This window comes from Emydura macquarii, unplaced genomic scaffold, assembly GCF_026122565.2.
Source record: "Emydura macquarii macquarii isolate MOO-44397 ecotype Brisbane River unplaced genomic scaffold, CSIRO-AGI_Emac_v2 contig_2768, whole genome shotgun sequence".
Classification (NCBI taxonomy): domain Eukaryota; kingdom Metazoa; phylum Chordata; order Testudines; family Chelidae; genus Emydura; species Emydura macquarii.
In genome coordinates, this window is record NW_027132905.1 from 44,568,444 (window position 1) to 44,592,732 (window position 24,289).

General features: G+C 38.6%; 1 protein-coding gene across 6 annotated transcripts in view; it reads right to left on the reverse strand.

The window, feature by feature from the left end:
* The window catches only part of RERE (arginine-glutamic acid dipeptide repeats), a 361,123-nt gene that overhangs the window by 120,589 nt on the left and 216,245 nt on the right, over positions 1-24,289 (reverse strand). For all 6 annotated transcript variants that reach the window (XM_067567315.1, XM_067567314.1, XM_067567311.1 and 3 more), the window contains 3 exons: positions 14,708-14,756; positions 9,730-9,854; positions 8,667-8,766 (listed from right to left, as the gene is read on the reverse strand). In XM_067567315.1, coding sequence (XP_067423416.1) covers positions 8,667-8,766; positions 9,730-9,854; positions 14,708-14,756 — 274 coding nt within the window. The remainder of the gene's footprint in view (positions 1-8,666; positions 8,767-9,729; positions 9,855-14,707; positions 14,757-24,289) is intronic.

Here is a 24,289-nt window from a genome sequence, read left to right on the forward strand (position 1 = left end):
GCCTTACTTAAAAGAGAATACAGACAATAAGAGCAAATGGGTAATTTAACCCTTTCCTGTCCTGGAATCTCTGAGAAAGGTGCCATTAAAAACTCTGTACAATGATTCAATGGGAGAAGGATGAGAAAAGTGCATTTTCTTTCCTTTCTGTATAAATCTGAAGCCCAGAAAGGAGTTTTCAACTAGTTAAAAATTAACCAGCCATCACTATGGGGAAAATCTATTCAGAACTACACACACACACACACACACACACACACACACACACACACACACACACACACACACACACACACACACACACACACACACACACACACACACACACACACACACACACTGCTCTCAGCAGGCCTTTCTAGCACTAGAAATTATATTCATGTTCAGTATTCACCTTATTGAGATTTTCCCATGGATTGGCAGATCTGGGCCACCAGCTTCCTACCACAGAGCAGAGAGGCATTTCTGTGCACACGTTTTAAGCCTCTTGCTCAGCCGTTTTTTCCCCTGAAAACAATGCAGCAGCATTAAGAGGCTCCCTGCCTTGACGGTGCTGTGGAGCTGGCAAGCTCAGCAGGCGCATTTGCAATTCATCCCTCACAGACATTTTAAAATCCATTTCTCCTGCTTTCAGGTACCCAAATTCTGGCCAGAAAAGACTTTTTCTTGCACAATGCTACAAACCTCCAGCAAAAATATACCTTGTAGAAGGACCTATGCACAGCTTCCTAATGGGAAGCCAACTGTAGGCACCATGAGATACTGTGGTACTCTGACTCCCATGTTCTTGCCTCAGGCAACCTCATGGACAATGGCTCTCATTTCTTTGGAGAGTGTGAGCTGAACTTAAACGATTTACTATTCCTCAAGCAACCATTAATTAGGCAAATGGTGACGTGCAGGGACTAGCTTTTAGGATGCATGCCACAAGTGGTTTAATATACAGGCAAAAGTTGGGGTAGTACTCAAAAGGGACTCGAGACGAAGGCATGTAGCACAAAATAATAGATTACTTGGTTCTGCTTTCCTGCATTACAAAAGACAAAGCACTTACAACCCAGCAAAAGTGCTGAGGAATCCAGTGCACAGCCTCAGTATGAGGAGCTTGCACTACATGACCAACCGGATCTCAACAGACCATCAGCAAATGCTCTGTTGACCACAGTTCAGGAACAAGCAACTTGACAGAAACGCACAGTTGACTTTTGCTCTGCATCTCAAAAATGCATACACTGCAGCTGAAGGATTATTGCTTGCTGGTTTGAAGGTGTCACTTCTTCACCAGTACAATTAAAAAAAAAAGGTTTTTTTAAAATTGCTTACCCCAACCGATCTGAATAACCACTCACATGACACACATCTCTCTTTACGATTTAAAAATGTATTGCATTTTAAACAAAACACACAGAAAGAAAAGATGAGAAAGGACATCTAATGCATTAGTATAAATTAAACTGAAGTAAATTACATGGACATGCAATATGTAGACATGGCTGTACAACATGCACTTATTGCTTATGAATCTTAATTAAGGAAATGATTTATAGGGCTCCAGATATTAAGAAAAGGGCTCATCCTCCTATTATGTTTGGAGGCAAATACTCTTTCAGATTTGTAAGTCATAAGGATGGAAAGAATCCAGCGTTCTACATGAGGTTGAGGCCTCCCGATGCAGAGGGATAATTTTAAATCTTGGCTCTAATTAAGAAGATGTCTGTATGTTTTCTGGTGTTCTTGTTAATCTGTTCTTTTATGCTTGCTGATTTGTGAGCTAATAAAAGCAAATTCAATGTCAATTCTCCCTTTGACACTCTTGGAGAAGAATTTTAATACTTTCCCCCAGAACATATTTTTAAAGGGCATGTGAAAAACACACTGAGCGGCCTGACACAACAAACAGTAGTCTGATAGCCCAGATTTGTGCTTCTTGGCATGTTTCTTCAGTGCTTTTTCAGCAGGAAGACTGAAAAGCGGTAAGGGGTGCTGATCCACCCTGAGTGCTATAAACACACTTTCAAATATTTTTCCAGTCTCAACAGAAGGGGCTGGTCAGGTATACAATTGCCCTCTTTTAAGAAAGATTTGGCAAAATTAACATGTTGCATCTGATGCTCGTATGGGTGTACAATGGGGTGAGAGGATACATGGCTAGTTTCATTGTTTACCCCACACTAAAAGCTTGAAACAGGATTAGATTGGTCTGCAGGGCTGCCCATCTTCTTTTCATTTGAAAACTGCAACTTTTGTCCCTTGGGCCAAGCTGACCCTACACAGGTGGATCAAGTTACCCATCCAAAATGCAGTTCCATCTGGTATGGAAGGTAGCAGCAGCTATTTAGCTATCCCTAACACTTCACAAGCACTTAGGACAGCGAGTGAAATGGTTTGGCCTTCTATATATTAATGTAATATCACTAATTCATCTGCAAGCCTTTTTTCTTAGCCTTTCACACTGCAGTGAAAAGCCTCTTCCACATCTAATGTGCTACTGGAGGGGGCTACTCATCTGTAAGTTTATTAATAATTGCAAAAAACTAGAGTGCTAAAGTAGTTTTAAATTAAACTGACTTGAGTTGGAAAGACTCATTGCAGGAGACTTTTTTTTTTTTTAAGTGGGTAGCTACAAATTTTGCCGTTACTTTGGAGAGGATAAGAAAAAGTACCGGAATCCAAACACTCCTAACTTCAAGTCCCAGCTCTATTACATAAAAAGACATTTTTGGAAAATGGAGATGCTTACTAGTCTTGGGTAAAGCTCTGGACCAAAGGGCTATACGAATTTTAATATAAATAATTAATGTTTATTATCCTGGCTCTTCAAATGTCTCATGTTACCCACACTGACCCAAAAGAGAGGTCGGCAACCATGCCTATAATAAAATTAAGCATTCCAATTTCATTTTTCATTTAGTACAGAAATTGTTGTCCTATAGCCTGTGTTTCTCCAGTTCACAAGATAAATAGAGTGGGGTTGCTATGCTATTAAGATTACTCCATTGTCTCCCATTTCACAGACAGACAGGTAAGATGTTGTGGTTAGATGCAAGATCTGAGAACCAGAGCTTCCTCTGCTGAACATCAATGCTCTCCCTTACATGACTATCATTCTAAAATATCTAATATAGTAATCAAAACCTTCATGTTAACAAGTGTTTTTTTTTAAACTGGTTTTAAAAAGTCAGACAGTAGAACCCTCTCTCCTGCTACTCATTCAACAGCAGCAGCAAGGGATTTCCCACCATTTAAAAAGGAAGCACGGTTGATGAATCTCTGAAGGAGGCTTTTTTTTAAAAAAAAAATTCAAAGTGACAGCCAAAATGCATTAGGTGGGTCAATGATCTCCAAATGAAAACTTCTGCTGCTCTTGATTTGCTGGGAGGCTCATTATAAATATAGCATGAAAACCTGACATCAAAATCAGGGAATGGAAGTTGAAATTTACCCATGCTATTAAGTAAATAATCACTGGAAGGAGTTGTTATACTAGAAAATATATGCTGCATGGCATCATCCCTGATCTTCATTTCTATCTGGTATAATTAACAATAAATCATACTGTGGGTTACAGCACCCTGTTATTACATAAATAAAACACTAGCAAAGGGGCTTGTCAAGGCTGATTTATATGAAGAGCTGCTCTGAAGTTTATTGGATTTCCATAATAAGAAATCATACAGCATATCAATTTTTTCCATTAATCTTCTAGACTACATAGCGTAATTTCTAAACAAAAAACAATTTAGTACAGCATCAGTTGCTCACAACTAGTTTACTGGGCAAACCCAATGCCTGTTATACATGGATGGACACCGGAGGAGGAGGGAAGAGGGCATCATATCAAGGAAACAAAATTATCTGCAGCTCAGGAAACAGCACTAGCCAGATGAAAACTTAGGGCTCAGTCATGCACCCACTGAAACCTCAATGACTTTGATGGGTGGATAAATTCTTACAGCCTTTGTAAGGGTAACAGACACCTAGGTTAAGTGGAGCCTTCTGTAACTCAAATCAGCCTTCTAGACAGGTCTTGGATACTTAGTCTACTTTTAATGGGATTCAATATACTTTCAGAAAGATTCCCCAATTAATAGTGGGAAACTGCCACTCACAAAAAGGTATTTTTATCTAGTGAAACAAAAATGAAATATGAACTAGATGAAGGTATCTTCAGGAACTTCTAAAACACTATGCACACAGCATTTATACAGAGTGCTCGCCAAAAATATACCTCGAGTACCTGGATTCAAAGGTGAATAAACCAGTGAACATGACAGAAATCCAGTAGCCTTTCAGAAGGCATAAAGATCAAACCCTCTACATAATCCTTTTGGAAGTTCTACCCAGTCCACATGCAGGCCAAGTTACTTAACTGGAACTATGGAGTGTCACTGCACGGTTGAGAAGATGGTAGAGAGGACGAGAGCACCTCTACCAACATGTTTACAAGAAGCAGAAGATCTTATGTAATAGCTGAACACAGAAGGTGAATGTAAGAAGTTCATTGGGCAGTTGTGACCACTGCGTAATAAGGTCTGATGTCATAAGAGAGAGCAGCTCCGTAGTGATGAATTTGAACAGACTAGACATTAAAACTATGAGGAACGGTTAACAGCTGTCAGAACAGTAAAGTAAGAAAGATTTAAGGTGTAAAGATCTAGCTTGGGGATATGTAAGACACCATATTAAAGGCATACATGGTTTATAGACCCCTAAGCAATTAAAAATATAAAGTGCAAAAAAGGAGGAATACAGCTAGTTTGATTACGGGGTAAATTAGAAGTTTATAAGGTTTATTAAATGACTTAAGTGGAAATCCTACACTATCAACATCAACTGACTGGAAAAAAAGTCTATGCTCGATAAAATGCATATTAAATATACAAAGGGAAAAGAGAAGAGGAACAGATAACCAAATATATTAGACGAACTCTTAAGTCTGAAATGCAAGAAATTTGCAAGCACAACCATAGGCCCTCCAGAAGGTATAATGAAAGAGGATAGACAAGTAGTGGAGAAGTTAAGTGAATTTTCTGTATTAGTCTTTTACTATAGATAACAAGAAGGAAAAATCCAATTCCTAGAGCTTTTTGGTGATTTTTGGCCTTAACAGAGATTCAAGTCTTCTAAACAGGAAGTTATGGAGCAACTTATTATGCTCCAGAGCAGTAAGCCACCAGAACCAGATGACATCCATCCCAAAGGAAAGGAAGGAAATAAAGTGTAAAATAGCTGAGAACCCGATGATGATGTGAAATATAGCCTTAAAATGGCAACTGTTCTTGAATATTGGAAAATCATGAATATGTTGACTATCATTTAAAGAAAGGAGCCCAGCGAGCTTCATCTGAATTCTAAAATGAACTTAGAGGCTAATTAAGTAGTACTTGAATAAGTAGACGTGGTAAGGTCAAATAAGCATGGCTTCTTAAAGATAGACAAGGTGGGTGAGGTAATATCTTTTATTGGACCAAATTCTGTTGATGAGAGAGAGAGAAGATTTTGAGCCACAGAGAGCTCTTCTTAAAGGGAAGCAGTTGGGTAGTTTAGACCTAAAATTCAAGTTTGGGGTTTATTTTATTTTATGTATTTTTTGTTTGTTTTTAAAGCCTCTGACAAAAACATAATAGAAGTACAATAGTTTTTAATTCGGTGTTGCAAATACTGCAGGGGAATGTTTTAAATGCAGTCACTGAAGCATTGTGGTACATTGCATGAAAACCAGACAACAAAAATGATTCCTCTGTTTCACTGTACAAACTGAATGAAGTGCAAAAAAGCCAAGAACTAAAATACAGTATTTAAATGCTGCTTAGTAAGCTAATGTACCATCCGTAAGGCCATTTCTACATTAAAAAAAGAAAAACTCTCTCTCTAACCATTAGATTCAACCTTCTGAAAGTTCACATAAGTTCCACACAGCTTTAAAACTTTTGGAAATTTTTGGTAAGTTTCCATTATAAGACAATATTAAGCAAAATAGTTCTGTAATAGCTACAAGCACAGACATGCCTTGCTATGGGTTAAAAATTGATCGATCGCATTTGCTAAGCATGCTTGGTTTGACAGATATGAGTAGGGTCAGTAGTTTCACTAAATTTAATAAAATCGCCAGAAAACACATCCTGGATAGTGTAAACAGGCTCACCCTATACACTGCCTAGCAGTGGTGCCCAGCCTTATTACACAGGAGGGCCACAGACTGTGTGGGCCAAACAGATTCTACACACTTCCTTGTGAAACTAAAATGATATAAACATGATGACAAAACACTAATGAACTGGCCATTAGTATATTGTGTTGAAAGCAGGCTGTGGGCCTTATGAAATACTCTGATGGGCCGTGTGCAGCCCATGAGCCATAGCTTGGGTACCCCTGCCCTACCATAATGGCTAGGCAGCTAGGCATTACAAGTAATATAAACAATACCACTACTGTAACACTGTTAAAGGGAGATTTTATTATATTACTGCATAGTTTTCTCTAAACAAAAAAATAAACTCAGTGTTGTAATAATTATTGCTCTGTTTCTGATATCTACATGCCATTGATTGTAAACTTGTTAACTGCCTAAATAAATAGTTACAAAGAAAACTGCTCAAGCAATTAGAGACAGCCACAGCAAATGTCTGCCTCTCAGAGGATAAAAGTTAACAGGATAGTACCCGGGGTTAGCATTGTATTATTTGCTATTAAATGATCTGCAGAAATAGAATAGAAGTTGGTGAATTTTGCTGGTATCAATAAATAGTTTATTTTTGGTTAACGAAAGCAGATTAACTTGAACAGTTGTCTCAGATTCTCAGGTACGCTCCTCAACTCTGACCCCATAAGATTGTTCTGAGGACAGTGACACACAAATAATTGTGGATTGCTAAATGGAGATGCTGGTTCAGCCTACAGCAAAGAAGTTTAAAAAAACAAAGTGACCAAGGGAATTAAAAAAGATGGAAGAAACAGAAAATCTAATGACACAGCCTCGTCAGGAGAACTGTCTGGTCTTGGTAAGCTTCCTCTTAAAGCGTAGTTCCATTCTGAAGAGTGGCTCTGTAAAAACTGCATTGTGGGAATCCAGTTTATAGTCTCTCAACAATTCCATATAACGTACTCAGCTGACATTGTTTCAAGCGGGAAGCTCTGCAAATTTAACCCGGGATTTAAGGGTCTGTCTACACTGCAATTAAAAACCCATGGCTGGCCCGTGTCAGCTGACTTCAGCTCACAGGGCTGTTTAACTGCAGTGTTGATTGACATTTGGGCTCAGGCTGGAGACCGGGCTCCAGTTCTAGAGCCCAAACGTCTACACCACAATTAAAGAGCCCCTTAGCCCAAGCCCTGCAGGCCCAAATCAGCTGGCACAGGACAGCGGCAGGTGTTTAACTGCAGTTTAGACATACCTTAAAAGTCCAGCTGGAGTTTTTTTCATCTCACATGTGATCACCAGTATTAAAGGTTCTGCAGGCCAAATTAGGATCTCACTTACACATGCACAAGTCCCTTTACCTTCAGTGAGCTTTCCTAGGTGTGAGTGATTGGAATTTAGCAAATAAACTTGGAGATGATGCACAAAATGAAACAATGCAGCTGCTCATTCTCAACTAGATTTGCTTGGCAGAGTGAACAGGTATTAAAAAAAGAATAAAAACTTCATCTGTCACTAAAGTCAGCAGAGTCAACTTTGAATACACATAGGGAGCAGACTCCATGAGTAAGATGGTGCCATTTTTACATGGTTATTTTTCAGAGTAGAAAAACTGCAATTTAAAGAGGAAATGGTGGAGGCGGAAATATCCAATAAAAGGTCAACTAAGATAGTCAGTAGTGTGGTGAGAATCCAAAAACTAGGACTACTTAGCCTTGGAAGAAAAACTAGATGAGATTTTTCTGAGTTACTGAAAAATATGGAAGGCATGTGAGACCATTTTTTCAGCCTGTTCCTTAAAACATGAACAAGGGAACACTCCAGGAAATTACATGTAAATTTGTTATTAATAAAATGCAATACTTATATCACGTAGAGTCAGCTGGTGCTGTTCAGTACCAAAAACATGGAATCAATTACAGTAACTGGATTTTAAGAAGAGCTGTATTTTTTGGGGAGGCCACTAACAACATTTGTAGCCATGAAAGGTAAGTTAATGAGACAGATAATCAAATCACATGCTTCCAAGTGATTATTGTGGAGTGGTCAGAAGGAGATCCTTCCTCACATATAAAGAACTGGACAATAGGAACTGAGTGCATTATCAATTTCTCTTTCTTTAAGAAAGACCAGGTAATTTGTTACTGATAGGAGCCAAAAAGATGTTTGAAAGGACCAATGGTCACATCAGGCTTACCCTATGTTTTACAGTAACTTCGGAAAACAACAATTAAATCTGTTGTGGCCCATATGAACAGATTTTAATACAGAATAATAATTTCTCTCTAAAAGATTCAATTGAAAATTTGTAGCCCAGTATGATTAAGAAGGTAACTATGAGGTAGGTGTTCAGTAGCATAAAGTTAACATGTTCCAGGCTACTGGTGGGATCATGCTGTGACTCCAGACATGCTCTAGTTAAGGGTTAATAAATCTGTTATCCATGTGCTGCAAACATTAGATGGCCCTTTAAAATGAAACAAAACCAGGGAACTCTTTTCCAGAGTCAACACTTCTGGATACTTACTGTGTTGAGTGCATTGAGCGTAGTGTCATCGCGAGAGGCTGCAACACAGCCATCTTCTGTAGATCCTCCATCACACATCCCTGCAAAAGCTGCCATGCTCCTTTATAGTTAAAAAACAAAAATGAAACACTTCATCCTCTAATTGCACATGTTATGCAATACACAGATACTACTTACATTGTAAATCACCATTTTCAGGGCTCTGTGACACTGCAAGCTAGAAGAGATGAAGGAGATCTGCCACATTCACCACTAGGATTAGTCAACTGTTTTGCCCACCTGCGTGTCTTCAGTATTGGGCTATTTTCAGAACTGCATAATCATCAAGGTATTATTCAAAGATTCAAAGATATTATCATAATTTAATTCTTCATTACTGTAGCACTCAGAGGCCCAATCAGCATTGTGCTAGGAATACCACCTCATATGAGGACACTTTACTGCCCCTGACAGCTTACCTGTCATCACAATTTTAGTTTAATTAAGTCAGCAAGCTGTCCTGGAACTAACTGTAGGGTACCAGGTCATTAGTTTATTACAAACTAAAAATGATTATTTATCCAGACATCCTGAGTTAATGCCTTACCCACTATTCTGGGAGCCTTATTTTTACACATAAAGATAATAATTTTTTGATCTGACTCCCTAGGCATAGTTTTGTGTTAGGATTAACCTTATCTATAATACCTAAAGTTGACAAAGGAATATTTACTACAGGAAGGAATTTTATACTGTAAAGGCTATTTTATTCACAGCTTTTACTTCCCTCATTGAGCTGTACACTTTAGATATTACATCAATATTAGTTATATGTATCAGTGCAGTGTTTTAAATCCAAAAGGGTCAGTTCAGTCAGACATTCCTTTGTGACCCAAGAAGCCTGACACCATCATGTCTTAACACTGACTCCCAACTTAAAAAATCAACTTCTTAGAGTTCCAAAGCGATATCACTTCTACTCTGGACAAGCCTGATGGGCGACCGTAGCCTAACATTCTTATGCCATGTCCCACATTTCAGTTTGAGTGCTCTGGGGAAGCTGGGGTACCCTGGCTTCATTTACCTTGCCGCTCTGAGGTACATGAGCAGGTCACAATCGTTAACCCCCGGCATCCATACAAGTTCTTCATGTTGTGTCACAGTGTCACCATCCAGAGAAGGAAATGGCTGCAAATCTGGAAGCTTAGCCTACAAAAATTGAAAGAGAGTTAAAACAAACTGTGTTGATAATAATCATCATATTAGTGGATTATGCCTAGGTGTTCTCTGCGACAGAAGAGTAATTTTCCCATTTGCACTGATGGAGAAACTGAAGCAATGACAGGCTAAGTGACTTGCCCAAGGCGTCACAAGGAATTTGGTGGCAGTACTGATATTAAACCCAGATCTATTGCCTCCTAGTCCTGTGCCTTAACTAAAGATCATGCTTCCTCCCTTTTTAAAAAAATGGTAACATCTACTGGGTGTTACATCCCTGGGTAGCACCATCTCTTATTCCACTCACAGTGAAGCCTTTAGGGTACACATTGCAGGCACAAGCATCGCAGTGGAAGCACCACTGCCTGGAGTTATTTTAAATCATCTCATACTGTGAGCATTGTCCTCCATCATATAAAAATCAAAGCACCTTCACAAACATAGAAAGATAGTTTAACCTCTGTTGAAGGAGAAACCAAGCTGTTTCCACTTGTCAAAAGGAAACCATTCTAACTGCTGTTCGGCAGCATAAACTGTGTGCACATAATATATAAATACGAAAGGAGGCAAACACATCACTACCTAGGGAGGTATCTATTCCATTTTAACTCCTCAATAAAAACCCACATGACTGACATTTACAAATAAGGCCTTAGTAAATCATTAAAACCCCAAAATGACCCAAGGAAATTTGCAGAAAGCAAGATAGCTCAGTGAAATGAACTCTGCCATCAAATGAATATTATACTGTACCAAGAGACCCAATTAGCATCTTTAGTCATCTGCAGCAACAGGATGAGATAGTGGAGAGCATTTTTGGAAACAGCTTTTAAGTCTTATAATTACCTCTTACAGTTACAATGTTAAACATTTTTGAAAAGCAATATTTATATATAACCAGTAATTAGAAGTCATAGGTTCAGATGTCTCATTTTCTGCTTTTCAAACTGTACTTTTTTTTTTTTACTTCTTCTCTAGGAAAATGGATTTACAATGAAATTTTCTGCTGCTGATGGATAAGCAGACATTACAGCCTCCATGCCCAATGGAGATTTTTATTAGACATACACACACTGTGCATCTGTTTCCCACAGCCAAGATGCTTAAACAAACTAGCATCCTTTCATACCCTAGGACCAACAAGCTTCACCACTGTGTTTTCAAAATAGAATCTCTTTAATGGGTCATGTCACAAAACTGTTAGCAAACCAGACAACACAACAGAAGTAGTCAGCATAGTGGAGTATTTAGTAAACACTCACTGATTGTTTTCCTTCTTCTATCATCATCATGTAGTATTCGAATTACCATTGTGCCTAGGAGACCAACTCACAGACCAGATCTTAAAACTTGCACATCACACCTGTTTTAAAACAGGGTGTTGTTGCAACCAGAACACATTTTATCTTTGCTACTTTTATTACAGTAGCACCAAGAGGCCCAAGTCATGGTTTAGGGCTCCACTGTGCTAGGTACTGTACATACACAGAGTATTCCTGCCCCAAAAAGCAAACAATCTAAATAAAAAGAAGACACTGCTGTCTATTGGCTAGAGCAGTGGCTCAGACTCAGGATTCCTGGGTTCTAAATCCAGATCTGTCACTAAAGATTTGTCTTTGCTAGAGAAGAAAGGTGTATTCTGTAGCCATGTTAACTAACTTGAGGTAAAATCCTACTGAAGACAAAGCAGCTTGTTGTTTTCATGTGAGATAGCTGGTCAAGTTAAAGACTACAGGGGAGCCTAGTCTTTTATTTGACCTACTAAGTAGTGTGAAGACTACAAACTGCCTTTTCAGTAAGATCTCAAGTTAGCTAAGTTGAGCTAAGAATATGCTTTTTTTCTCCTAGTGAAAACACACCCCAATTAATTTATTGACCTTGGCCAATCAACTTAAATCCATCTTTTCAGAAGTGTCCACTAATTTTAGGTGCCCAACAAGAGTCTTACTTTCACAAGCATTGAGCACCACAACTTACTGAAGTTACTGGGAGATGTGGGTGCTCAGCACCTGTGAGAAACAGCCTTAGATGTCTCAGAAGTTGGGCACCCAAAAACGAAGGCACCTGAAATTACAATTCTTTGTGCCCAAGTTTTTCAATCTATAAAATATAGCTAATAAATACGCCTTTTAGGACAGGTGAAAAATGTCTGTAAAGTACACTGATAACTTCAGATGAAAGTAGCTTTGGAAGTACCAAGTACAGTAATGTCAGTATTGTTAATTAAAAGAGTAACCTAGGCTTTAATCACTTTTTTTTTTGTTTTTTAAACCAAGTATACTCCAGGATGCTACACAGAAGGTACATTCTTCAACTTTCACATGAAATAACTGGATCAAGTTATTTAGTGGGATCTATTTATCTTAACAAAGAGAAGGTTAAGGGGTGACTTGATTACAGTATATATGTACCTACATGGGGAACAAATATTTGATAATGGGATCTTCAATCTAGGAGACAAAGGTATAACAAATCCAATGGATGGAAGTTGAGGCTAGCCAAATTCAGACTGGAAATAAGGTGTACATTTTTAACAGTAAGGGCAATTAACTATTGGAACAACTTATCAAGGGGTGTGGTGGATTCTCCATCACTAGCAATTTCAAAATCAAGATGGGATGTTCTTCTAAAAGACATGCAATAGGATTAGTTTGGTGGAAGTTCTATGGCCTGTGTTATATAGGAGGTCAGAATAGATGATCACAGTGGTCCCTTCCACCCTCAGAATCTATGAGCAAAGAGTCCAGATAGATATCATAGTCTGAATACCTCTCTAAGGGCCCCAATTTTACAAGAGGTGAGTACTCTCAACTCAAAGATTTGCCCTAACATGTCAAAGTTAGTCCTAGCTATGTCCATGCTCCAGTAGGTAATCTTCTTGTACAACAGTCAGGAAGGATTTCCCCAAATAAGATCGAACAAACAGACCATGAACAAACTAAGAGCTTTTACCCTTCCATAAAGCCACGTCCTGCTGCAGGTTGCTTGTCTGAGTCAGTCAGTGATCATGCTATGGTGTTGCAATCCTATTTACTCACTCTGTATTACAACAACCAGAAATGGCTAAGGCACCATATTGTTTTTACAGCTTCCCAGTTCCTCTCATCTCTCTCAGCCAACAGTCCATACCATGCATTAAGAGAATGGACTCAGAGCTTCTGTATCAAAAATCTAAACCTCCCCCGTCTTTACAGTGTCAGAGTGTCAAAAATCTACTTCATCATAAAGTTCCTACAAAAGGCAAAGATGATACTACAACCGCAAGTCCCTGTGTGAAGAGGGCATGACCAGTAAGGACATCTTGATAATCCTCCTGAGCTCTGTTGCCCCAAAGTTAAACTTTGCTCTATGTCATTTCTGAATGTAATTTATTTTAAACTTACATCTTTTGGCGCTGGGAGGAGAGTTTTCTGTGCTAGACAGAGAAGCTTCCACTTATACTATATTGAAGGGGTTAAACCAATATACTTACTGTAACACCAAAGCTAAAATCTTCTCCTCAGAAAGAGGATTTTATCCTGTACCAACAACAGCCAATACAAAGCAGAAGTGAAGGAAAATGGTTTAGTAAGAATACAACCAAAAGCATGCTATCATCCACTTGTCTTAATGCCTTGTGAGGTCATAACTAGCCTCCAAGAAGGAAACCATTAAACTTTACAACCATGACAACAGATTTAGAGCTGGTCTGTAATAACTTTTGAATACTGTATATTGACCTGGTTACTGAGAAGTTTTCTGTACAAATATATTGGTTTAGTTTAATAGGGGGATACTGGGAAAAAACAAGGAGACAGGAGAAAGAATAACTCAAGATAGGACATTTCTCAACCAAAATTTGATTTAAGAGAAAATGCCCAAAACAGGAAGTGGCCCAGAGAACACAGGAGATCAAAAGAAAACTGGCAAGTTTGAAAAGGACCATTTTCTCAAATGCAGTCGAACCTGCAAGGTAAAAACAGAGGATACACAGTGTACTGTAGCCAGGGCTCAATCTGAATTGTGAAACACTGATCCAGGATAGCTAAAGGCTCTAAGGCCTGACACCTGAGGGTGTGCTTTGAGAGAGACCTGGAAGGGGAGAGAGTGCAGCTTGCCCTGTAATCATCTCAACCACAATAACGGACATTCTTGAAAGTCTGTTATCAATTACCATGCATCACAAAAACTTTACTCCCCTCATCACACTCCTCACTGCCTTGATGAAACTTTGCAGGAATTTGAAAATAAAGTTCTCTGGCCTTCCAATTTTATCCGCTTGCATTTGGCAGATTTTGATGACTTCCCTGTTTCTAGGGGACACTACGTCAAACTATGACTCCATTTTGTTTACCTTCAGTAAATAACTAAAAAACAAGATAAATGTCTTAAATAAAAAAACAGCAAACTACCATCTTAACAATTTGATATGAAGTAAGATTAGAAGAATCTGAAAACACATGAAAAACTTTAAGCTACTGTTAAGTTCCATTAAAAAAAAAGTTTTGCAAACAATAGTTAAATTCAGCTGAAAATGAAGTTTTAATGATAGAATGTGCCTTATCAACTAGACTGATTTTTTTTTCTCATTTCCAATAGCGGACCCGATTCCTTTAGTCCTACAGTTATATACAAGAAATCATTTTTGCTGGAAAGTGCTATTAAAATAGCAGCCTGTGCTGGAAAACAGCCATGTTTACTATGCTGGTATTGATAATTCTAAAGAATGTTCAAGCGCAAGTATATAATTATGTATATTATATTTTATATATTTACAGATACAATTCTGAGTTCATATTATTCCTTGAACTAATTAAATTGCTATGATTTTCAGACAAATAAAAGGACATAATCAAATTCTTTACCTGATGGCTGGGCCCAACTCTGATCTCGCCTTGGGTGCTGTTCAGCCTCCTATCATGAAAGACAAACAGCAGCAGTGAGGAAAGATTGTAACTAACGAAACTTTGTATTATTGCACACAGATTCAAAGAGAAGGCCAGAAAGGACCACAGTGATCCCCCTTTACTCTGATCTCTTCTATAACACAGGCCATAGAAGTTTTGTTTGAACTACAGCCTATTTTTAAAAAAAGTATCCAATCTTGTTTTAAAAATTGCTAGTGACAGAGAATTCACCACAAACCTCGGCATATTCTCTCAATGGTTAATTACCCCCACTGTTAAAAATCTGCACCTTTTCCTAGTCTGAGTGTATCTGGCTTCAACTTCCAACCACTGGATCTTGTTATATTTTGTCAGCTAGACTGAATAAGCTCATCAAATTTTTGTTCCCCATGTATTAATGTACATACTGTACCAATACAAAACATGTTTTGCTATTATGTTTGCAATGCATACTAGAAAGCAGCAATAATAATGCACCATTAAAGCAGAAACAGTGGATACATTCCACATAGATGGAGACTTTGTGAATGGCAGAAGCCAATGAAGACAGATCTGGAATTTCTGGCCAAATGGCTGCAGCTTTATTAATTCTGTAACACAGTAACTTCTTGGGGCCACTTGTCCTGACAACACTGAAAAGAGGGAAGATAAATCCATGCTCTGTCACCTGCCTTCCCCCGCCCCCCCACCCTTTTGATGTTCAAATCTCAAGCATCATAGCCCCCAGGCTTACCAGATGCTCATAATCAAGGCTGTATCAGAGCCTGCATTTCTCCAAGGCCTTTTGGCTTGCAACTCAGTATAGCCTCCTTCCCTGAAACCCTCCTTGCTTCAGGCTTTGCCCACAAATCCAATCCTTTTTCCCCGAGAATGGTGCATGGATACTTAAGTCTTCAGGAAAGAGGGAACTTCCCCAAAGCTACCTGACCTCTATAGCTTTGCAACACCAACCTGCAAATCAGTATCTACCCAGAGAGAAATGGGGGGAGGTGGGGAGGGAGTTGATCTTTGGGTCAGGGACTGTCTTTTCTGTTGTATATTTCTACAACGCACGCACCATGCGGTCCCGGTCCATAATTAGGGCTGCTAAGTGCTGTGGTATTACCAATAATTATTTGCAGTTGGGGGCATAGAAGGCTCTTATGGCTTGCTTGATAGTATTAACTTCTCTGTGCCCTGCCCCTGCCAACTCAAAAGCCTGTTGCAGGAACAAGGACTATCCAATGAGATTCACCCTCACAGATATGCCCCATTGGCTGATTGCTGAAACAGGGAAACCCAGGAGGTATGGACTGCCCTGTAGGTCCCAGCTTGCAAATCTATATTGGGTTAATATGACCATGCCTTAAGGAAGTTTTTGAGACTATTTTCATCCCCTAAAAATAGTATCTGAAATGAAAACTTCATGCTACATTTTCCTTAAAGTGTTTACAACGCTGAAATAAACTGAGCACTAGAAGTTGTTACCAGTTCATGCAGCATTTCCAGAATAGTAAAAAGGGTTGCAATAAAGAGCAGGAAGAATAGGAGGGGCTGTTTTTGCAGACTGTAGATCCAACCATAAATATATCCTAGGCAGAATGCAATTATCCATCACAAGAAATAATCTAGCTTTTGCAAGAACTGCCATGGAATTAGGACATCCTCCTTACTCTTTATCCAGAAAACACCTGACATAACAGTATATAAAGGGCACCTACTGACCCACCAATTATGAGTTACCATGGCCTGGCCTCCAAATATTACCTAGGTTTGGCCCTGGTTAGCTTTAAAACTTACCATTATTGATTTGCTAAAACCAAATGAGATAACACCTCAGGTTGGAATGGCTGCAAAACAAAAAGTCAGCTACACCAGTCGTATCTGGCCTCAGACAAAAAGAAATGCGTTTTGACTGGGTTCAACCAAAAAAAAAAAAGTCCTTTCCTACAAACCATGTATGGACGGATCCTCATATCATTCAATTATGCTGCAGAAGTATTTGTAAGCAAGTAAAAACTACAAGTTTCGAGTGCAGTGCCTTTACTGAGTCTATCAGTGAAGATTTTTACTCCAAAGGGATATGTATCAATTACACAGTTGCTGGTTGCAGTCAACGTGTCACCATATGCTGAAAAGAAAAATCCATTCCCTCTTTAATGCTATTATGGAAATACTTGGAGTAGCTCAAATGAAAAAAGTTTTATACTCTCAAAGGCAACAATACAGCCAGTAACACATCTGATAGCATGGAAATTATTTCTTTATGAACTTCTGGAGGGAAAAAACTATGGGCAAGTAAAGCTGCATCTTTATCCTCCTCTCAACCTCTTTTGTTTGCTGGTTATATTTTAATATATTTTAGCAGACACACACTACCAAAACTGAAATTATAGTTTACTGGCTAAACACATCTTTTAGGAACTACACTTTTGCAAAATAGTTTAACACATTGCATGATTTTCAGAGGAGCGGGGCACCCATGACTGTCATTGATTTAGTCTAGATCAGAGGCATTCAGCCTTTCTGAAAAATCAGACTCAATAAATGACTTTTGCTTACATATGTGCTTGTGGTCCCATAATTCAGCTACCGTCTGAGTGGCTGCATGTCCTTCGGAACCCTATCAAAATGTATGAAGGAGTGTAACAACCTCCAAAGAGGTTTAAATATCTTAAGCAGTAACTGTTCTGCAAGACCTCTATTTTTAAAAACTATCATATTTAATTGCATATACACTTGCATTATATTAATTCATATAATTCAAATATTATATATAAACACATTATATAAAAAGGATAATTCTGCAATTAGTTCAGTCCCTAGATGCATTTAAATGCATAAATACAAACTTTTCAGCACAAAATCTCAGTAACTGCAAGACATTAAAATAATACTAAGCCATGAACAAACTAGGGAAAATTTAAGAGAGATGTGTATGTTTATTCATATAAAGAATTTAATCTGATTCATTTGGGAAAAGAAAATACATAAACTTTCACTTAAACCATGTGTCTAGTCACTGCAAAGTATTGCAAAAGTGCATGAGGTTAGTTGCTGCCCCGTAAGCTACCCATTGTAGGCACAATGGGGTGAAGTAAGGATGAAGAAAAAAAGGATGAAGAAAATTGAGTTTTCTTTAAATTCTAAAATCAAAGATCAAGGCAGTAAATGCTAGCCTGTATTAAAAACAAGACTATCCAGCTCAAACCAACAAGAGCACCATTACAAGTTACGAAGCCCATTAAGAAACAAGTAATTTTTTGTAATATCCTAAGTGCACTTCCATAGCACTTTCTATCCCATAGTCTCAAAGTATTTTACAAACAATAAATTAAGCCTCAAAATCTGTCAGGTAGGGAATTTTCATGTATCCCCATTTTACAGATAGCAAAACTGAGGTACAGAAAGGCAAAGGCCAGACAGAGAGATTGTCACAGGCAGGAAATAGAAACCAAACGTCAAAAATCCCAGTCCCATGTTCTAAACATTAGCCCCGCTATGCAAGTAAGTACCAAAAAGTTAAATGCCAAAACACTCCTCCAAACTACAAGTGCACATAAAAGACTGAGCACCTATCAAAATGTATTCCTCGTTTAACATCTGCATGTACACAGAGATAGAGTTTTAATATAGTATTTACTTATTTTCTAACTCAGTCATTTCTTTGCTTCAGCATAAATGAAAAATCCACCATTTAAAATGAGGTTTATAAAAAATTACCACCAAATTAAGGAATTCCATTTTATATATATATATATATATATATATATATATATATATATATATATATCTTTCCTGCTATGATGAATGAGAATTTGTATCTTATAGTGAATTAAAAGACGGATTTTTTTTTTTAAACAGAAACATTGACATTCCCACTGTGTTGACAGAAATCATTTTAAAACGATGCGAGTCTCTACAGGTCAGAGTGCGATACATCAAATGAAACCATGCCCAGGTATTCTGTCAGGTGGAGTGCTCTACACCATCAAGGAATCATCAGCAAGACAAGAAGATTGGAGCATATTTATATTTAAAAAAATAAAAAGGAAACTAGTATTCTCAGACAGAACATGGGCTACTCTGCCTAATCTTTCTTCCATCCACTTCCTTCAGTCTCACAGCGCTGCTGCTAAATCCACTCTTATTCCTCAGCACCTTTCTGCACTAGGGCTCAGTGCCCAGAAAGAGATCTAGCAAGAGGGACTCAATGGGGTCTTAAAAGAGCTCTGTCGAAAGACTCAGCAGCAGATCTGGACATGCTGTTTGCCTCAGCATACATAGCAGCAGAAAGTTCTTAGCTTCTCAGCTCATTACGTAAGGTGCACACTAACAGCTAGAAAGAAGAACGTTCTGCATATCAGAACAGAATAAATGTTCCATGTATTAGACACTAAAAGGCTGGAGAATTCTTTGTTGGCTAGGCATGCCATTTTTCCTTTTGGACAAATAAAACATCTTTTCTACATCTGAAAAATGCACTGTGCTCTGAGCCAGGTCTCAAGTTGAGAACTAGATAGAGCAAGACCTTAAAAAAATATGTATCCACCACAGCTGCCAGAAAAGGGAAAGAGGCACCTGGTACAATGGTTAATATATTAGCTGCTCATGGCTGGAGACCTGGGTTTAAGTGCACAAGTGAGATCACATGATTCATCAAAAGAGCTTTCATCATACTGCAAAAACTATCATGCAGGTCATCAGGATGAGCAAGATCTGAAGAAACTAAGAATTGGAATGAAGTGATTCAAGGGGACAAATCTGGATGTGCTACTGTTGCCTATGCACATGATGCTCAAATGCAAGAAAAGCTATTGTAAATCCTCCATTTCACAAGCACTGAATTAAATATAAACAGATCCAAAAAACCCTCGTCTGATTCATATTTCTTTCATATTTTTCATTTTAAAACAAATTACAGGAACCCATAATATTTTCATATTGCTAAAAACAAAACAAATGAGTTAAACCAAGCTGTTAATGTAGATATTAAACTACCGGCAATTTCAACTCAAGCGAAAGGTCGCTGAGAAAAATCAATATTTTAACCTCGTGTTAATTCTAACGGCATCTAGCTATTGCTTTAATTTGCTTATATTGGCTTTAAATAATAAAATGTTTCATGCAAGTCTCAAAATTTAGTATGCTCCAGCATCCTAGAAATAATTGTCCATGTACATCAAATCCAAACCTTGGCTCCCATTCTCCTAATTGCGTTTGTATGGGATGACAGGGAAACCCAAAATGCCCTCCAAGCACCAATACTTGCACCTCTCTCCATATCATGTTCTCTTTACCTTATTGTCATTCTTGCCATTTCTTCAGTATATACCACAGGCCCCACAGGTAAGTAAGGAGGAGATGGAAGATAATTTTGTTTGTTTGTTTGTTTTGGAGGGACAGAGGTGGGATGGGGACATGGGAAGAGATTAACTGCTCTGCAATGATTTTTTGGGGGGGGAGGGGGAGCTCTTTCTGACTGCACTGCAATTTCTAGGGTTCACAAGGCCCGCTGTCCCTCAGTGAGACACGCAGTTCCTATTAGATACTTCTTCAGCCACTTTCCACCCCAAGAAAGGTATAAAAATGGGAAGAAAAGTCTTGTTACGGAAACTAAAACGTACTTTAGACTTGGAAGCCAAATTATATCGATGGAGCACAATTACAATAATAATGGGAAGGCGCTCTCTGTTTATTCCACGGAAAGGGGAAAAAAGAACCCAACATGGTATGTGAAATCTGACACAAAAGAAACTGATGTAACAAAGCAGTATCCATAGCAACAACAACTTAATATTTCAGTCCTCTTCAGCTGCAGCGGATTAAATATAATGACAAGATGTTCGCTTTGAAAAGTAACCTGCTGCCATGGAAACATTGTATTCTACGAAGTAAACAGGGGCTGGACAGAAAGGAGGTGGAAGCCTGCAACTGAATATCAAAAAGGCAGAAGTATCCCTAGCAGAGCAGGGCAAAGCACTAAGCAGCCTCTAATCCAGGAGAGACTTGTTCAGAACAGCTAGGAGATGTTCACTTGAATAAAGCATTGTCCTTTCAATCCTAAAGCAAGAGGGAGTTGGAGGGTTCAAGGCCAACAAGTGCCCTTGAAAGAAAGCAGTTAAGGGGTGAGAATGAGAATGAAGGACAGGATGGTGCAAAGCTTTAATACCCTAGGTCTAAAAATAAGTATATTTTGTTTGTTGGGGTTTTTCCCCCCCTCCCGCCTCCCATGATCTAGGTTCATATTTAACTTTGCTCATGACAGAAATGAGTTTAGCCCTCTTGGTTTAGTCACTAATTATTTACCTGCAGCAACAAACCAGCATCACATTAGCAGTGTATACCAAGACTGGTGGTTTCTGCTGAAGAAAACGATGCAGTTTCAGAATGGCAGAGAGCATTTCATGCCAGGGCTGAAATGCCCTAGTAAAACTGCTGTAGGCTGGGGGCTGCAATAGCGAGGGGTGTTGAAAAGCAGGTCTGAAGTGCACTGGAAGAGCTAGGAGGACAGGCTCCGGAATGGAATAGCAGCAGGTACTGCGAGTCACAAGTGAAGTGTACTGTCAGTGCTGTGCAGGGCTCGGGGGTGCCTTGAGGAAACATGTATAGCACTACTTGGCACTGCCCAATTCTTCTGCCATCACTAAAGTACATCAGCCTGAAACGCAAAACTGACATTTAGACCCATTGCTACTGGCAGTTACTATTCATTTGTTTCTATTCTGCCAGTGAGGAGAGGAAATACATGGGATTGACCTTTGGGCCAAGCGTCAGGTGTATGCTGCACAGACATGCTTACTTAGACACTGCCTCATCTATTAATCAAGAATTTAAAATGTCAGTTACTGTGAGAAACATATTATGCAAGAATCATACAGTTTTTATACCGAATTAGGTGCCTGGAGAGAGAGGTGGGGATCTTGGTATTCAACCCAGTGAATAGCATCAGCTCATTTCTCCACAAAACGCACCCAAAGGTTCACTTATGTTTTGTTGCAGTCACCATGCGCATTATTACCATCTTCCCTCCGACACACACCTCAAGGACTAATTCCTTTGGGTACCTAGAACTGTGTCTCCTACTAACAGTAGTTAGCAGCCTTGGTGCCAATAAAAATGGAATTCTTAAAGAGCCAAACCAATTTATAAGACAGCATCCTAGGCTGCCCTTGAGGATTAAGTCCCTCTTCTGTTTCAAAAAATCTTCCTTGATCATTGTATATTGAGATCTATAATTAACCAGACTGAAACTGAAGCAGAAAAGGGGCTTCAAACCTGCTACAAATGCTGCTCCACAATGCACCTCTCCAAAAATCTTTTTTGCTCTCTTCTTGGGAGGTCTCTGGGAATATTTTTAGAAACCTGCTCGCCACAAACTGCTTTCCAGCACAATATGTACATGTATGTACAAAAGATCACAGTGTACAGGAAAACCTTCAGAGAGCAAAGAAAAAACTCTGCTAGTCTGAGAAGAAGCAGATCTCTGGGCCCTGAAAGAAAAGATCCTGCAAGAAGAAAACTCTGCGAAGGGCACAAATACCAAAAAAGTTGAATCCAGAGGAAGTTTATCAACACAGAAAAAGAGAGCATCTTGGAATTTACATTAATTGATACTAAGGAAATCCTTAGAAATTCCTTACTAATGAAATGGTTAAAGGTAAAGTAACGGCTAGAAACTAGCTATGTGACAAAATAAAGCATCAGAATACAGGCTCAAAATTCTACATGGCAAAACATTAATGCAGTGGAGTACCCCCAGTTTTATACTAGGACCTAATACATTTATTAATGATCTGGAAAAGGATGAACACTGACACTTATTGCCACATGGCACTGCTTAACAAAAACATCCCATTCTAAAGTGAGACCTGTATATGGACAAGGAGAACATCCACAGTTATTAAAAGGGATTTCAAAAGGGATATAAACCCTCCTTCTTCCAGGCAGCTGCCAATCACTAGCTGATGGGGTTTAGGAAGAAACTTCGCCCCCAGACAGGTTATTCTATAAGTTGCTTACTACTGGGTTTCTTGCACCTTCCACTGAAGCATCTGACCACTACCACAAACAGGACAGTAGGCTAGTTGGACAGGCTAGTATGATGCATTACGGCAATTCATCGTTTGTGCTAAATTTGTACAATCTGAGAAGTGGTTGGGAGGAAGTCCTCAGGAAGAAGTGAAAGTTTTTGAAAATATTTGTCATTTGGTACAAGTGTTCCATTCTTGAAACATAAAATTTGCTCTTCAGAAATATTTATAAGTAATCTCAGGCAGGGATGAGCTTGCAGTATCCAGAGGGGAGATTCCATTGGCGAGAGGAAACTGTTTCCCTTCAGCAGGGTGACAATTTTAACAAGAGGCTAACAAGAATCCAGGAATGTGACCGGTATCTCATTCAAGAGATATATTTCATAGAATAGCACTCTCTCCCATTTAGTGTTGTGCATCTATAATACAGGGTTCAAAATTTTCCTTACCACACTCCACGCCCCAAGAAGCACACCATACCGCCCACACACTAGAGAACATAAAAGACAAAGCCACAGAGCATGATGCACGCTTTTTCCTGTTCAGCACTAACTGGCTTACTAGTCTTCATCACTGCATTTCCGAATTTCAAACACTTTATAGCAACACATGGCAGTGGTTTTCTGTTGTTGTTGTTGGTAGTGGTGGGGTTTTTTCTTTGTTTTGCCTTAGAACATTCAAACTTAAAAGGAACACTGCCAACTAGGTTTACATCCCAATTTTTACTCCAAAAAAATGCGAACATGGGAGTGGTTAGCAGAGCATGAATGTACAAAACAATGTGATTAGAGGAGTTTTTGTGAATGTTTGATTTCTATTAACATGTAATATTGCAATTAACTTTTTTTTTTTAAAAAGCACAGAACAAACATTCACAAATTTGGAAACTCAAGTGATACAGAATTAGGACCTCAGATTTTAAGATGCAAAGGGACCATTATGATCATTCTAATCTGACCTCTTGCATAAACCAGGCCACAGAATTCCACTCTGTAGTTCCTATGTGCAGCCTATAAGTTAGAGGTGAGATATAGCTTTTCATTAGAAAGACATGCAATCTTGTTTTAAGAGACTTCAAATGATGGAAAATCCAACACATAATTCGGTCAGTTGCTCTGATGTTTAATTCTCATCCCTGTTAAAAATTTTAACCAAATTTCCAGTTTGAATTTGTCTAGCTTCAGCTTCCAGCTATTGGATCTTGTTATGCCTTCCTTCTGCTAGATTTCAGATCCCTCTCTCTATTAGAAATGTTCTCTTTACATAAAGGATAGAACCAGAAAGTGAGAATGACTAGAAGCTGACTATAAACAAGAACAACAGTTTTAAAGTTGAATTTTTTAATACCTTGTTTTAAAAAAAATACATTTGGCAAAATAATGCAAGAGTAACTTTGTTTGGTTTTGAGTTAAACTTATTTATGAAAAAGTGTTTCAGGTTTAGTTAAAATGGAAATGATTTTATAATTACTGAATCTAATGCTGGAATGAGCAAACATGTATCAACAGTTGTATATTCAGTGCAAGTT